Source organism: Eulemur rufifrons, chromosome 7, assembly GCF_041146395.1.
Source record: "Eulemur rufifrons isolate Redbay chromosome 7, OSU_ERuf_1, whole genome shotgun sequence".
Classification (NCBI taxonomy): domain Eukaryota; kingdom Metazoa; phylum Chordata; class Mammalia; order Primates; family Lemuridae; genus Eulemur; species Eulemur rufifrons.
In genome coordinates, this window is record NC_090989.1 from 44,504,713 (window position 1) to 44,519,273 (window position 14,561).

Below are 14,561 nucleotides of genomic sequence, written 5' to 3' on the forward strand. Positions count from 1 at the left end.
AAATATTCTTTTTATATTTACTGCATTTTATTTTATTTTGAATGAATGGACAGTAATTGTATTTTCCCTCCTTTAGTTTCCTTCAGTTTAGTAGTAATAAATAAAATTAAAAGGCAATCTGATAAGAGTTTGGTTTTACTTCAACTCCCTTCTCCCAATTTCAACTTATACTAATTGCATATGAATATATGTATTTTTTACATTTGCTGCACTTTATTTCAGAGGATACCAAGTGAGGACATGGGAAAGGAAAATGCGACATTGCTGACAGAATTTGTTCTCATAGGACTTACTCATCAACCAGAGTGGAAAATCACCCTTTTCCTGGTATTCTTGGTAATATATCTCCTCACCATCATGGGGAACCTTGGTCTCATTGCTCTTATTTGGAATGACCCTCACCTTCACATCCCGATGTATTTATTTCTTGGGAGTTTAGCCTTTGTGGATGCTTGGATATCTTCCACAGTGACCCCCAAGATGTTGGTTAGTTTCTTAGTCAAGACTCCGATGATATCTCTCTCTGAATGCATGGTACAATTTTTTTCCTTTGCAATCAGTGTAACCACAGAATGTTTTCTCTTGGCAGCAATGGCGTATGATCGCTATGTAGCCATATGCAAACCTTTACTCTATCCAGTGATTATGAACAATAGATTATGTGTCCGGCTATTAGTCTTGTCATTTGTAAGCGGCTTTCTTCATGCCCTACTTCATGAAGTCTTCTTGTTCAGATTAAACTTCTGTAATTCCAACATAATACATCACTTTTACTGTGACATTATGCCATTGTTAAAGATTTCTTGTACTGAAACTTCTATTAATTATCTAATGGTTTTTGTTTTCGCAGGTTCAATTCAAGTATTCACCATTGTGACAATTCTTGTCTCTTATACATTTGTTCTTTTCACAATCTTAAAAAAATCTGTCAGAGGCCTAAGGAAAGCCTTCTCCACCTGTGGAGCTCATCTCTTATCTGTGTCTTTATACTATGGCCCTCTTCTCTTCATGTATGTGCTCCCTCGATCACCACAAGCTGATGATCAAGACACGATGGAGTCTCTGTTTTACATGGTCATAGTTCCGTTGCTTAATCCCATTATCTATAGCTTGAGAAATAAGCAAGTCATAGATTCACTCACAAAAATGTTAAAAGGAAATGTTTAGATCTCATGCTAATCTCTTTGCTCTTTTTAGTAAACTAATCACAAAATTGTACTTTAGAGATACCTTCGTTTTTCCAGTGTTCAGCTTTGTTTTGCAATTATTATTGTCCTAACATTTTAATTACATAAATTACCTAATAAGCTAATTAAAGTATTCTTACATTATTCAAAATATTTCAAAGAATTGTATTCAAGTGTTCATATGAAAGTAGATTAATTAAAGCACAAAGTAAATCAAATTTTTTACTGTCTTGTATGTTATTCAATGTTGCTTTATAAATGTGTTATATTCTAAGATAGTGGTTTATTTGATAAGGATTTAAGTATGACATCTTCATACTAATACAGCTGCATTGCCTAGGAGTCCTATCACATTGAACTTCATAGTGGAGGCAGATTTGTATTTGAGTAAACACAAGCAAATCCCCGGAATTCTAGCTAGCAAAAATCTTTCTTTCCACTTTGTTGTGAAAGGGTGAATTTCACTTCTGTAGAGCCTCAACTCACATATTAAGCAAAGAAACAAATAGAAATGGACATGCAATAAGGAAAAAAGAAGAGAGTGAAGAGAGTGAAGGACAGATCCAAGTGTAAGAGGATGCTCTTAACTCAGTGTGTTTGTATGAATAAGAAGAGGCCACTTGCCCTTAAGTCTCTATGATGGCTTCTAAGGCCATTTCCAAACTGTGCTTGTATGTTTTTGGACACTTTGAAAAGTTTCGCTAATTCAGAAAACTAACTGGTTAAATAGAAGAACTAAGTTGGTGTAGACACAGAGAAGAAAAATGTAAGTGGCATAATAGAAAGAACATAACCTTAATCTTTCTAAAATTAAAAATGAAGCTAGTAAGATAAATCAATAATATCACAAGGTTATGGAATGTGTTGTTGACAGCCAGGGACTTTAAATGCACATTGCCAAAGTTTAAATAATGTTAAGATGATATGACATCATAGTACCCAGTAAGTGAAGGCAAAAGCATAAAAATGAGGAGGAGTTTGGATGCTTTATATCACAAAAAGTTCTTGATTGTTTGCCTTCTTCACACATCAGACTCCTTAAGTATATGAATCATCCATCTTCTAGTCCACCATGCCCTTCATCTCTCAACACTGAAATTAATTTCACATTTCCACTGATACCACTGAAGCCTTACCCTGAAAAATACTAATCTCTATTTTTGTAAAACAGTAGTTACTTATTTTCTCCATTCTTCTAGCACTCTCACTTCCCCAACATTGCTGTCAGAGTTTTTGTAATTAATTATAACTATAATTAATTAACTCTAATTAATTATATCCTTTTCCAATAGCTTTTATTGGATTGTGATGGCTACCAGATAGTATGCATACATGTTTTAGGTATCTGTATTGGTATACATACATATGCATATGTATATTTTTATGTGTATGTGTAGTCATATGATATGCATATACATATGTAGTCAAAATATAAATGTAGGCACATTAAAAATTTAGAATTTGAGTAGACAAAGATTTATGATAGGGCAGTGCCAGACAGCATGTGTTTTGGGGCTTCCTTTAAGAGTCAGAGAGGAAGGCATTTTAGGGAGAATATGGAAGCAAGATATAGAAAATATTTGATTGGCTGAAATGGAGCAGTAGCCTTATGTAGATAATTCCAGTGGAAAGTCTTTAACTATTTGACAGTTTCTAATTGGTTACACTTAATTTCTGTCTTACCATTTACATTGAGTTGGGTTTCTGTTTTCTTAGGTAGGAGCCCATTTTGTTGGTGCCACCTCAGCTTAATGAACTGTCATTTAATTATTTTAAACAATCTCTCCCCTTTAGGTCTGCATCTCAATTATTGAAAAGGTACCAGAACTCAGGCACATTTGCCACTTTCTGTCATTATCACAGCTGATTTGTCTTTATCTCACCATGGAACTCAAAAGTCACTAGGTCTGATTTCTTGAAGAAGCCTTTCTTTTGTTATTCATCTTGTTTTTGTTGTTCTAATCACAGTGACAAATCTCATATACATTGATGTCTAGGAACTTGCATTTAAGACTCCTTAGAGAAAGCAGCACTTCAGAGAGATGACGATGATGATTATCATGGGGAGAATATCAAGAGACTGGGCTATGCTAAGTAACCAAGGTGCTCATGAATCAAAACAACTAAAATTAAAAAAAAAAGTTAAGGATTACAACAATCTATAACCTCAGTCTCTGAATTCTGAGGGCAGTCAGTTGAGAAGATTTCTGTATTTGGCCTCAAAGCATCTTTGGATGATGAAATAAAGATGGCAGTTGCATCTGATAATTTTACTGATTTCCATTCTGAATGTGTTTTTATCATTGGATGTTTTGGTGGACTTCTTGACTGGCTCACTGAGCAGCAGGCATGAAGTTGGTCCTCCGAAGTTTATTAACAAATTGTTGAGCTCTAACGTCTAGGGCTTCAGGAATAGGGCAGGTTATAGATAGATGAGAAAATCTTAAAGACAGTGAACAGAACTTGGATCTAATAATGGGTAAATTATAGTGTTCTACTGAAATACACTTTTCTTTCCTCTACAGCCACCCCTATTTCTGTCAAATATAAACACAGGAAGACTAATTTGTTTGAAAATATGTCCATCCTCCTTAAACTTCACCTGATTATTTATGTAAGTGCAGTAGGAATAGTGATCATCTCTTTCTAAGTCTGCTTTGCTGAGACCTTTAATAAAGGAATCCCAGATTAGATATATAAAAGCCTCTGCAGGCTAGGTTGTCATGCCATCAGGATTTACCTACAATACCTATAGATTTAGGTGAATTCTCTTCTACTTGAGATCCTCAAAATATTGTTAAGTTTTCTGCACCTTCCAGAAAGTGAACTTCCTCTCTCACATTGTAAAGCTAGAAATGCAGTGTGCAGATATAAGACCAGTTATTCTCAAGGAGCTTGCTATAGTGTGGTTTTATTGGCCCCTCCAAATCTCATGTTGAAATTGACCCCGAATGTTGGAGATGGGGTATAATGGAAGGTATTTGGGTCATGGGAATGGATCCCTCAGAAATGGCTTGATGTCATGCTTATAGTAATGAGTGAATTCTTGCTCTATTAGTTCCCATGAAATCTGTTTAAAAAAAGAAAAAAAAGCCTGGCACCTCCTGTTTCTCTCTCTTGCTTTTTCTCTTGCCATGAGATTTCTGCATGCGCTGGCTCTGCTTTCCCTTCACCCACGAGTGGAAGTAACCTGGAGCCATCACCAGAAGCAGATGCTGGTGCCATGCTTCTTGCACAGCCTGCAGAACCAAGAGCCAAACAAGTTTCTTTTCTTTTCTTATCCAGCCTCAGATATTCCTTTATTGCAACACTAAATAGAATAAGACAGAAAACTGGTACCAAGGAGTAGGGTGCTACTATAGAGATACCTGAAAATGTGGAAGCAGTTTTGGAACGGGGTAATGGGCAGGCATCAGAAGAGTTCTGAGGGCTCAGGAGAAGACAAATCGATGAGAGAAAGGTTGGAACTTCTTTGAAATTGGTTAAATGGCTGTGACCAAAATGCTGATAGAAATATAAGCAATAAAGACCAGGTAGACACAGTCTCTGAATGTATACCTTGTTAAGCTGTAGCAAAGAACTTGTCTCCATTGTTTCCATGCCCTAGGGATTGGTGGATGGCTGAACTTAAAAGGAATGACTGAGGATATCTGGCAGAAGAAACTTCTAAGCAGAAAAGTGTTTAAGAAGTGGTAGCGGTGCTTTAAACAGCTTATGCTCAAATATAGCAACAAAAGAATGACCTCAAGGTGTGATTTATAATTAAAATGGAAGAACAGCATAAAAATTTAAAAAATTCACACGTGGCCATATTGTAGAGAAAGAAAGAGCATTTACAGGAGAGGAATCCAAGAGTGCTGTGAAACCACCACTACATAGAGATTAGGATGGATGAAAGGGAGCCAGGTGCTAATAGTCAGAAAAATGAGGGAAAGGCCCTGAAGGCATTTCAGACATCTTCCAATCTGCCCTTCTCATTGTAAGACCACAGACCTAGGAGGAAAGAATGGTTTAAGGGTATAGGTCTAGGGCACTACTGCCCTGTGCCACATTGGGATAATGCTCCCCACATCCCAGCAACTCCATCTCCAGCAGCATCCCAAAGACCCCCAGCTATGCTTGGGCTTCCACTCTGTGGAGTGCAAGCCATAAGCCTTGGTGGCTTCCACATGATGTTAAGTCTGCAGGCACCCAGAATTCAGGAATTGTAAAGGCTTGGAGGCTTCCACATAGATTTCAGTGGATGTTTTGGAAAGCCTGGGTGCTCAGCCATGGAAGTGGAGACTCTTTACAGAGACTTTTCTAAACTAATGCCAAGCAGAAGTGTGGGATTGGAACGCCCACAGAGTTGCTACTGGAACACTACTTAGTGGAGCTATGAAAGCAGGACCACTAACCATAAGACCCTAGCATTATAGAGCTACAAGTATTATGAAACCTCAGCTTGGAAAAGCCTCTGGCATTCCACTGCAAACCCTGAGAGCAGCCACATGGGCTGTGCCCAGCAAAGCCATGGGGAGGGGATTGTTCAAGCCCTGGGGAGCCCACCCCACATACCAGTGTGCCCAGGACAAGGAATCGAGTGACATTATTTCGGAGCTTTAGGATTTCAAGTCTGCCCTGCTGGGTTTTGAACTTATATGGAGCCCTGTTATCCATTTCTTCTGGACAATTTATCCCTTTTGGATGGAAATGTCTACCCAATACCTGTTACACCATTGTATCTTGGAAGTAAATAACTTGATTTTGATTTGAGGAGCTCACAGTTATAAGGAACTTGCCTTGAGTCTCAAAAAAGACTTTGTTGGTTTTTTTTTTCTTGGAGTACATGTTATATTTTGGTACAAGCATACAACATATAATGATGAAATCAGAGTAATTGGGACATGATGCACCTGAAACATTTATCATTGCTTTATGTTGGAACATTTAAAATCTTCTAGCTATTCTGAAATATAATAAATTATTGTTAACTCCAGTTGCCCTATTGCACTATTGAACACTAGAGCTTTTCCATTCTATTTAACATAATTACCCATTAATCAACACCTCTTCATTACCCCTTCCCACCACACTTACCAATCTCTAGTAGCCACCATTCTATTCACTACCTCCATGAGATCAATTTTTTTAGGTCCCACATATGAGTGTGAAGATGCAATATATGTCTTTCTGTGCCTGGTTTATTTCACTTAAAATAATGTCCTCCAGATTTATCCATGTTTCTGCAAATGACAAAATTTCCTTCTTTTTCGTGGTTAAATAATATTCCATTGTGTACATACACCCCATCTTCTTTATCCATTCATCCCTTGATAAACACTTAAGCTGATTCCACATTTTAGCCATTGTGAATGATGCTTCGATAAACACAGAAGTGCAAATATCTTCTGGTTACATTTTATATCTTTGCCTCACCCAAGTGAGGTTTAGAGGCATGCCCTGCCCCTCTACAATGCTCATCATGTCCGTGTCCATTAGTTGTGAGTTTACTCCCCGCCCCAAACCTCCTAATCCCTGGAGAATATCACTACCGTGTGAGCACCATAGTGTTGATCAGTTAGTGCCAATTTGACAGCAAGTACATGTAGAGTTTATTCCAAAAGACTTTAGCCTTTAAAAGTTGGTACTGAAACAAGTTAAGACTTCTGGGGGAGTATTAAGAAGGGATGATTGCATTTTCCTTGTGAAAAGGACATGATGTTTGGGGGGCAGGGCTAAAATGCTATAGTTTGATTTGTTTGACCCCTCCAAATCTCATTTTGGAATTTGATCCCTAATGTTAGAGGTGATGCTTAATGAGAGGTGTTTGGGTCATGAGGGCAGATCCCTCATGAATGTCTTGGGACTGTCTTCACAGTAATAAATGAATTCTCACTCTGTTAGTTCTCATAAGAGCTGGTCTTTAAAAACAGCCTGTCAACTTCCCCATCTCTCTCTTGCTTCCTGTTTTGTCATGTGATCTCTGTACATGCTGGCTCTGCTTTGACTTCTGCCATGAGTGGAAGCAACCTGAAGATGCTGGTGCCTTGCTTCTTACACAGCCTGCAAAACCAAGCACCAAATAACCTCATTTCTTTCTATTGAATAAATTACCAGGCTTCAGGTATTCCTTTATAGCAACACTAAATGGACCAATTCAGGGTTTAATTAACTTCAGAAAGTCAATTCTATACACATACTCAAGTATGACATGCTAGTTGAAGTTTTGGTCATATAACCAATGTTTCCAAATGTGTTATGTTATAAAGAGAATAGATTCTGATTAAAGTTTTGCAAATAACTGCATTTCCATAAAAATAAGAATACTCAGTAATAGTTTCCGAATTCTGGAGGTTAACTGGGGAGAAAGTGGTAAATATTTTACTTCTGTTGACAAAAAACATACTTGACCAAGTTACTGTTAAAGTTTCCTTAAATCCAGTCAAATATTGTGATCTTAAAGTTATCAGAAATATCTACTTGTCGGAGCCTTTTCATGAATCTGTTGAAATTTTGTAACAAGGCTATTTCTAAAAACTTTCACATATTGAACTGATGTCAAAATTATGTCAAGAAAAATTCAGAGCTTAAATGGTCAATATGCCACTATAGCATTAAGGTGCACAGTCTGTTAAGCTAGGTCTCTATTTTCTGTTCTACCTACTATGAATCTGCAGTTGCTAAGCAACTGGTTTTGAGGTAAAACTCATTGTTTATTAATTCATGGCTACTTAGAGATTTTGTCTTGTTATACAATTCTGCCAGTTCTAGCTAAAATGTAAACATGGAAAACTCATTTGAAACTGAAGAGAAACAAAAAGGGTAAAAGAGGCTTTTTAAATCTCAAACTGCCTTGGAAACTGCTTTACCCAAAACTTTGGTCCACAGCATTCATTATACTACCAATAGGGGTAAATAAAGTTTAACCATATGAAGAAGTTTTAATTTGTAAAATATAATTTGGATCCAACTATCTTTTTCAAACTGGTGAGTTTATATTATTTCGTGGCTAAAATTCTGAGGTAAAAGCTATTGAAACTTTATGTGTGTGAGTGTGTGTTTACATGTGTTTTCTGTGTATACATATATATTATGTTCATGTGGTACCAAATTGGCTTATGAATAAAAGGAGCTCTCATAAACTAAGCAAATAAACCCAAATGCTTTTTGCATTCATCTGAATTTAGTAATCTGTGCTAAGTAAGCTAGATTTTTGAAAAAATTATTGGTAATATAAAAGTTTGAAAAAGTATTCAAAATTGTCAGCATACATTTTTGCCTGGGTTTACTGGTCATTTTTATGTTGAAGATGTCAGGGTTTGACACAAAAGTTATAAAACTATAAAGCCAGCCAAAAGAAAATGATCTGTGTTTGTGTGATTTTTGATAAGCAAGACTTCCTTAATATTGTTGGTTTAATAAAAGCAGCTAAATCTCTTGAGTTGTCAGTAAAAATACCCATATGTTTAAGCTTCTTACTTAGGTAAAAAAGTAGGTATGTCTAAAAAAAATAAATATCTATAAATTAGAATAAATAAAATATCAAGTAAATAGGACCACAAAAACAAAAGCTTATGGTCCAAGATTTATGAAGATATTTTGGCTTTGGTCTCTTAATCCTAGTTGCAAATGCAGTTTACAACCAGGATTGAATTTACTGTCTTTGGAGAGGTACACATAAGATTTATTTCTGACTTACTCTCTCATCTAATATTAATAGTATTGTTAGGGCTTTAAAGCTGCCCTAGTACCTGTAGTTATTAATGCAAAAGCTTAGATCAAACTGGACACTTTAATTGTCCCTTTGGTCTTTTTTTTTTTTTTTTTTTTTTTTTTTTTGAGACAGAGTCTCACTCTGTTGCCCAGGCTAGAGTGAGTGCCGTGGCGTCAGCCTAGCTCACAGCAACCTCAAACTCCTGAGCTCAAGGGATCCTCCTGTCTCAGCCTCCCGAGTAGCTGGGACTACAGGCATGCACCACCATGCCCGGCTAATTTTTTCTATATATATTTTTAGCTGTCCATATAATTTCTTTCTATTTTTTTTTAGTAGAGATGGGGTCTCGCTCTTGCTCAGGCTGGTCTCGAACTCCTGAGCTCAAACGATCCGCCCACCTCGGCCTCCCAGAGTGCTAGGATTACAGGCGTGAGCCACCGCGCCCGGCCTAATTGTCCCTTTGGTCTTGCTCAATCTTGATTTGTTCTGTGATGCTGGTTGCAAGCTGGCTAGTTACATGTGCGTTATGTGGCCATAGCATAACGCACATGAACTTCTTAGCAAAGTCCTTTGCCTAAGAAAATTTGAAAAAGAATCCATGAATTGTTAATTTTTGTATAGTAATTTATTTTAAAATGACCAAAATGGTCATTCTTAGAATCCAAAGAAAATCTCAAAACGATCTTACTCTCAGGAAGTATTATATGTTCTCAAATTTGCACTTAAGTTGGAAAATGTTTTGAGAGCAATTAGATCAGTTTTAAAATATTAATAGCTTGATCTTGATCCTTATGTAAAAACCATATTATGACTTTGTGTCATTATTTGAGGTACTAAGGATTGATGTTGAAGGTTTACTCAGTCTACAGTCAGGTGAAGTCATGTCAATAAATTTCATTTTGGGATGTTGGTATTTTAAACAGATCTAAATAGCACTTTTAAGTGGGATATATTCAAAAACTATATTTATAGAACTTAGAAAAGATGTTACAATATTCAGAATTGTAAGTATTACGGAATACTTACATTTGTTTTCTTGGTATTTTTTTAATTTAAAAATAATAATTAAAACTATATTTTGTGACTCTACCAAAAAATGAGCCCCTTGATTTCCCCTTATTTTGGTGGTCATGACCCACGTCAGGCTACACTTTTAAAAAAAGAAACAAAAAACCTTTTGACTGTGGCAATAGTTACATGTCACTATTCAGTTATCAGATCTAAATGTTACAAATCAAATAAATTAAATTTTATTTTTCTGAATGAATATTCATTAACAACTTCTGCATAAAAGGAAAACCTGAATATGTTACCACCATGTACAATAGCCTTCAATTCTTCTCCTCTTAGATGAATAAAAGACCACATGTGATCTTATCCATGCTCTCTTTTTGTTTTCTTTTTTATTTCAGCATATTATGGGGATACAAATGTTTAGGTTATGTATATTGCCCTTGCCCCACCGGAGTCAGAGCTTCAAGCGTGTCCATCCCCAAGACGGTGCCCACCGCACACATTACGTGTGTATATATCCATCCCCTCCTCCCCCCTCCCTCCTGCATGACACCTGATGAATGTTATTACTATATATGAACTTAAATGTTGATCACATAAAACCAATTTGATGGTGAGTACATGTGGTGCTTGTTTTTCCATTCTTGGGATACTTCACTTAGTAGAAGGGGGTCCAGCTTTATCCAGGATAATACAAGAGGTGCTAGACTACCATTGTTTTTGTGGCTGAGAAGAACTCTATGGTATACATATACCACATATTACTAATCCATTCATGTATGGATGGGCACTTGGGTTGTTTCCACATCTTTGCAATTGTGAATTGTGCTGCTATAAATATTCTAGAGCAGATGTCTTTTCCATGGTCTCATCTAGCTCCTTTCTGCCAGTCAATTTACAAGTTTTTGTTTCTCTAATCCTGAAGGATGTATGATGATCTAGCTTCTCCAATAAGAAAGGCCCCATGGATGGTAAGTGTCCACAGGCATCAGATTGTTAGAAAGGAAGACTCCAGGCCGGGCGCAGTGGCTCACGCCTGTAATCCTAGCACTCTGGGAGGCCGAGGCGGGTGAATCTCTCGAGGTCAGGAGTTTGAGACCAGCCTGAGCAAGAGCGAGACCCCTTCTCTACTAAAAATAGAAAGAAATTATCTGGCCAGCTAAAATATATATAGAAAAAATTAGCCGGGCATTGTGGTGCATGCCTGTCATCCAGGCTACTTGGGAGGCTGAGGCAGTAGGATCCCTTAAGCCCAGGAGTTTGAGGTTGCTGTGAGTGAGGCTGACACCATGGCACTCACTCTAGCCAGGGCAACAAAGCCCCACCACAGAACTACTGAAACAGGATCTGTACTTTAACCAGGTTTCCGGGAAATTCATAGGCATTGAAATTTGAGAAGCAGAGATCTAGGCCACCTCCCAAAGAAGGTCTTGGTCTTTGTTTGCCCTTTTTCCTCCCACTGAATTTTGCCTAGTAAGATTATTCATCAGATTTTAGCTCATCTGGAAGCCAAGCTTATGTCTGGAATTTGAGCTACACAATTTGTTTTTTTTTTTTTTTTTTTTTTTTGGTTTCAACAATCTTTTTTTTTTTTTTTCTAACAGTATATCTTGTTAGATACAGTATGTCCTCATAATGTATACATTATTTCTTGTACAATGATATGAAATAATATGGGAAATATTCATGATAAATTATTAAGTGAACAGTGCAAGTTAAAAACAATAGTTTCATATTTTTTCCCCACCCCCCCTTTCCCGAGTCAGCACCTTCAAGTGTTACCACTCCCCAAACGGTGCGCAATGCACTCATTGTGTAGGCATACCCCCATCCCCTCCCCCACCCCCCACCTCAGTCTGATGTCCAATTGGTGTCGTTCCCAGATTTGTATTTAGGTGATGATCAGGGAAACAAATTTTCTGGTGAGTACATGTGATGCTTGTTTTTCCATTCTTGGGATACTTCACTTAATATAATGGGTTCCAACTCTCTCCAGGAGAACCATAGAGATGTCGTATCTTCATCATTCCTTATAGCTGAGTAATATTCCATGGTATACCTATACCACAGCTTACTAATCCAATCATGTATTGATGGGCATTTGGGTTGTTTCCACATCTTTGCGATTGTGAATTGTGCTGCTATAAACATTCGGGTACATGTGCCTTTGTTACAGAATGACCTTTTTTCCTTTGGGTATATGCCCAGTAATGGGATTGCTGGGTCAAATGGCAGGTCTACTTGAATCTGTTTAAGATACCTCCATAATGCTTTCCACAGAGGTTGCACTAGTTTGCAGTCCCACCAGCAGTGTATTAGTGTTCCTGTCTCTCCACACCCACACCAACATGTGTTGTTTTGGGTTTTTTTGATAAAGGCCATTCTCACTGGGGTTAAGTGATATCTCATTGTGGTTTTGATTTGCATTTCCCTGATGATTAGAGATGTTGAACACTTTTTCATATGTTTGTTAGCCATTTTTATATCTTCTTTTGAAAAGTTTCTATTTATGTCCTTTGCCCACTTTTTGATAGGGTTGTTTGATTTTTTCTTGCTGATTTTCCTGAGTTCTAAATAGATTCTTGTTATCAGTCCTTTATCTGATGTGTAGTATGCAAAAATTTTTTCCCATTCTGTAGGTGGTCTGTTTATTCTCTGGACTGTTTCTTTGGCTGTGCAGATGAGCTACACAATTTGCATGAGGAAGACACTTTTTTACTTAGAATTGGCTTCTGAAGGAAATCTAGATCTCTGGCTGCACTAAAATCATATTTTGATTAGTTCAGATGAGGCCATACTAATCAAAGCACTCAGAACATCAAATTTTATATATAAACTGAAGTTTGCATAAAAAGTCACAAGTGGGTTGGACTCAGTGGCTCACACCTGTAATCCCAGTATTTTGGGAGGCCAAGGCAAGAGGATCACTTTGAGCCCAGAGGAAGATCAGCCTAGGCAATATAGAAAGACCATATCTCTACAAAAGATTTTAAAAATTGGCAGGCTTTGTGGTGCGTGCCTGTAGTCCCAGCTACTTGGGAGGCAGGAGGGTCGCTTGAGCCCAGGAGTTTGAGGCTACAGTGAGCTATGATTGCACCACTGTACTCCAACATGGGTAAAAGAGTGAGACTTCTTCTCTAAAAAAAACAAACAAAGTCAGAAGTGTCATCTGTTTTGGAAAATAGTGGCATAAAGTGTAAGTTCAATTGTTAAAACTAGAACGGTCTATAGTGACTTAATATTTATGATTCTGAAGTCTATAATACCCTGTAGAATAGTCTGGATGTCGCATACACATCTAAACCCACAATGCCCAGTTGAACATCTTCACTTTGTCCTATAGGGAATCCTAAGACGCTCTTAGGGGAATTTCAGTTCTCCTCACCTTCCTCTCCTGGCAAAAATACAGATGTATCATTGGTTGACCCTTGTGTTCAAAGAAAATTTATATAAACAACATTTCCCTGATATTGGAAAAGAAGCCTCCAAAATCAATGAGTGTCAAGAATTGTTACCCATGTTATTGCCATTCTTGTGCTATTTATGCATTTTTTCTGCTTTAGAAAGTCTAACACTTTTAAAAGATCTCCATAATTTCTTAAAAGTTATTGATAAGAGAGAAATTATTCTAAAATATTTGTTATTCTTTAAAAAGAAAGTTTAAAATACTGTCTAATTTATATAATTTTAGATTTGATTTACAGGATGTCAAAAGTACCAGGGGCAAATGGAACAAAAAAGGATGAATAATCTTCATATTTTATTTTCAAGACTAACATCTGGATAAGCACAATAGCTATAAAATGAATTGTTTCCCTTAACGATGATTTATTATCTTGTGCACCCAACTAGGATGAGTTTGTAAGGTAAGTTCTAGTTGACTAGAATATTCAATGCTTTAAAACTGGGTTTATAATTCAAGTCATAATGCTCATTATAGAAGAAATCTTTCTGATGATTCTGATATAAAGATTCATTCTGTGTAATCACACCTTCTGATAAAAAATATTTAATGCTATCAATTAAGTAATAACCCCTCTATACCTTCACCACTTCTGATAATTTCATTGATTATTTTATCTATGTATATGACATAAAAACATATATACAATTGAATATACAGAAATACACATATTTTATTGAGCATTTTACATACAACTAGTAATACTAGTGAGGATTTACATACATATAAATATGCATATAGCTCAGAAATATGCAGAAAATACACTTCCTCTACCCTTGCCAGCATGTATGATGCATAAAGTACCCCCATACAAATTGAATTTGAGAATTTTTCGTTATTTTGTGATTTGGAACTACATGGAAGAAAACTCATTCCATATAAAAATCTACTTCAGTGAAATTATTGCCCTTTGTTCTTTATATTGTCTGTATCAGGGTCCAATCTTTGGCTCACTTGGTCATCCTAAAAAGCAAACGAACAAACAAACATACTAATGGAGAGTAAAATTCTCTCAAATAAAATCAGAAATATTTTTAGATAATTTTAATTGCAGTAATATTAAAAATAAAGAATCACTTAAATAGGGAATACACTTTCAGCCAGTGACAATGCATTCACGAACAATGGAAAATTTATAAAGTAAAATTTCAGGTCAAAGTCTCTTTATCATACACAAATTCCATATGAAAATAAACTTGAA

General features: G+C 36.5%; 1 protein-coding gene across 1 annotated transcript; it reads left to right on the forward strand.

Moving 5' to 3' along the window:
• The first annotated feature begins 219 nt into the window (after window positions 1-219).
• LOC138386224 (olfactory receptor 5H8-like) lies at window positions 220-1,167 on the forward strand. The gene has a single exon (XM_069472507.1). The coding sequence runs from the start codon at window positions 241-243 to the stop codon at window positions 1,165-1,167; it is 927 nt and encodes a 308-aa protein (XP_069328608.1). The 5' UTR covers window positions 220-240.
• The last annotated feature ends 13,394 nt before the right edge of the window (window positions 1,168-14,561 follow it).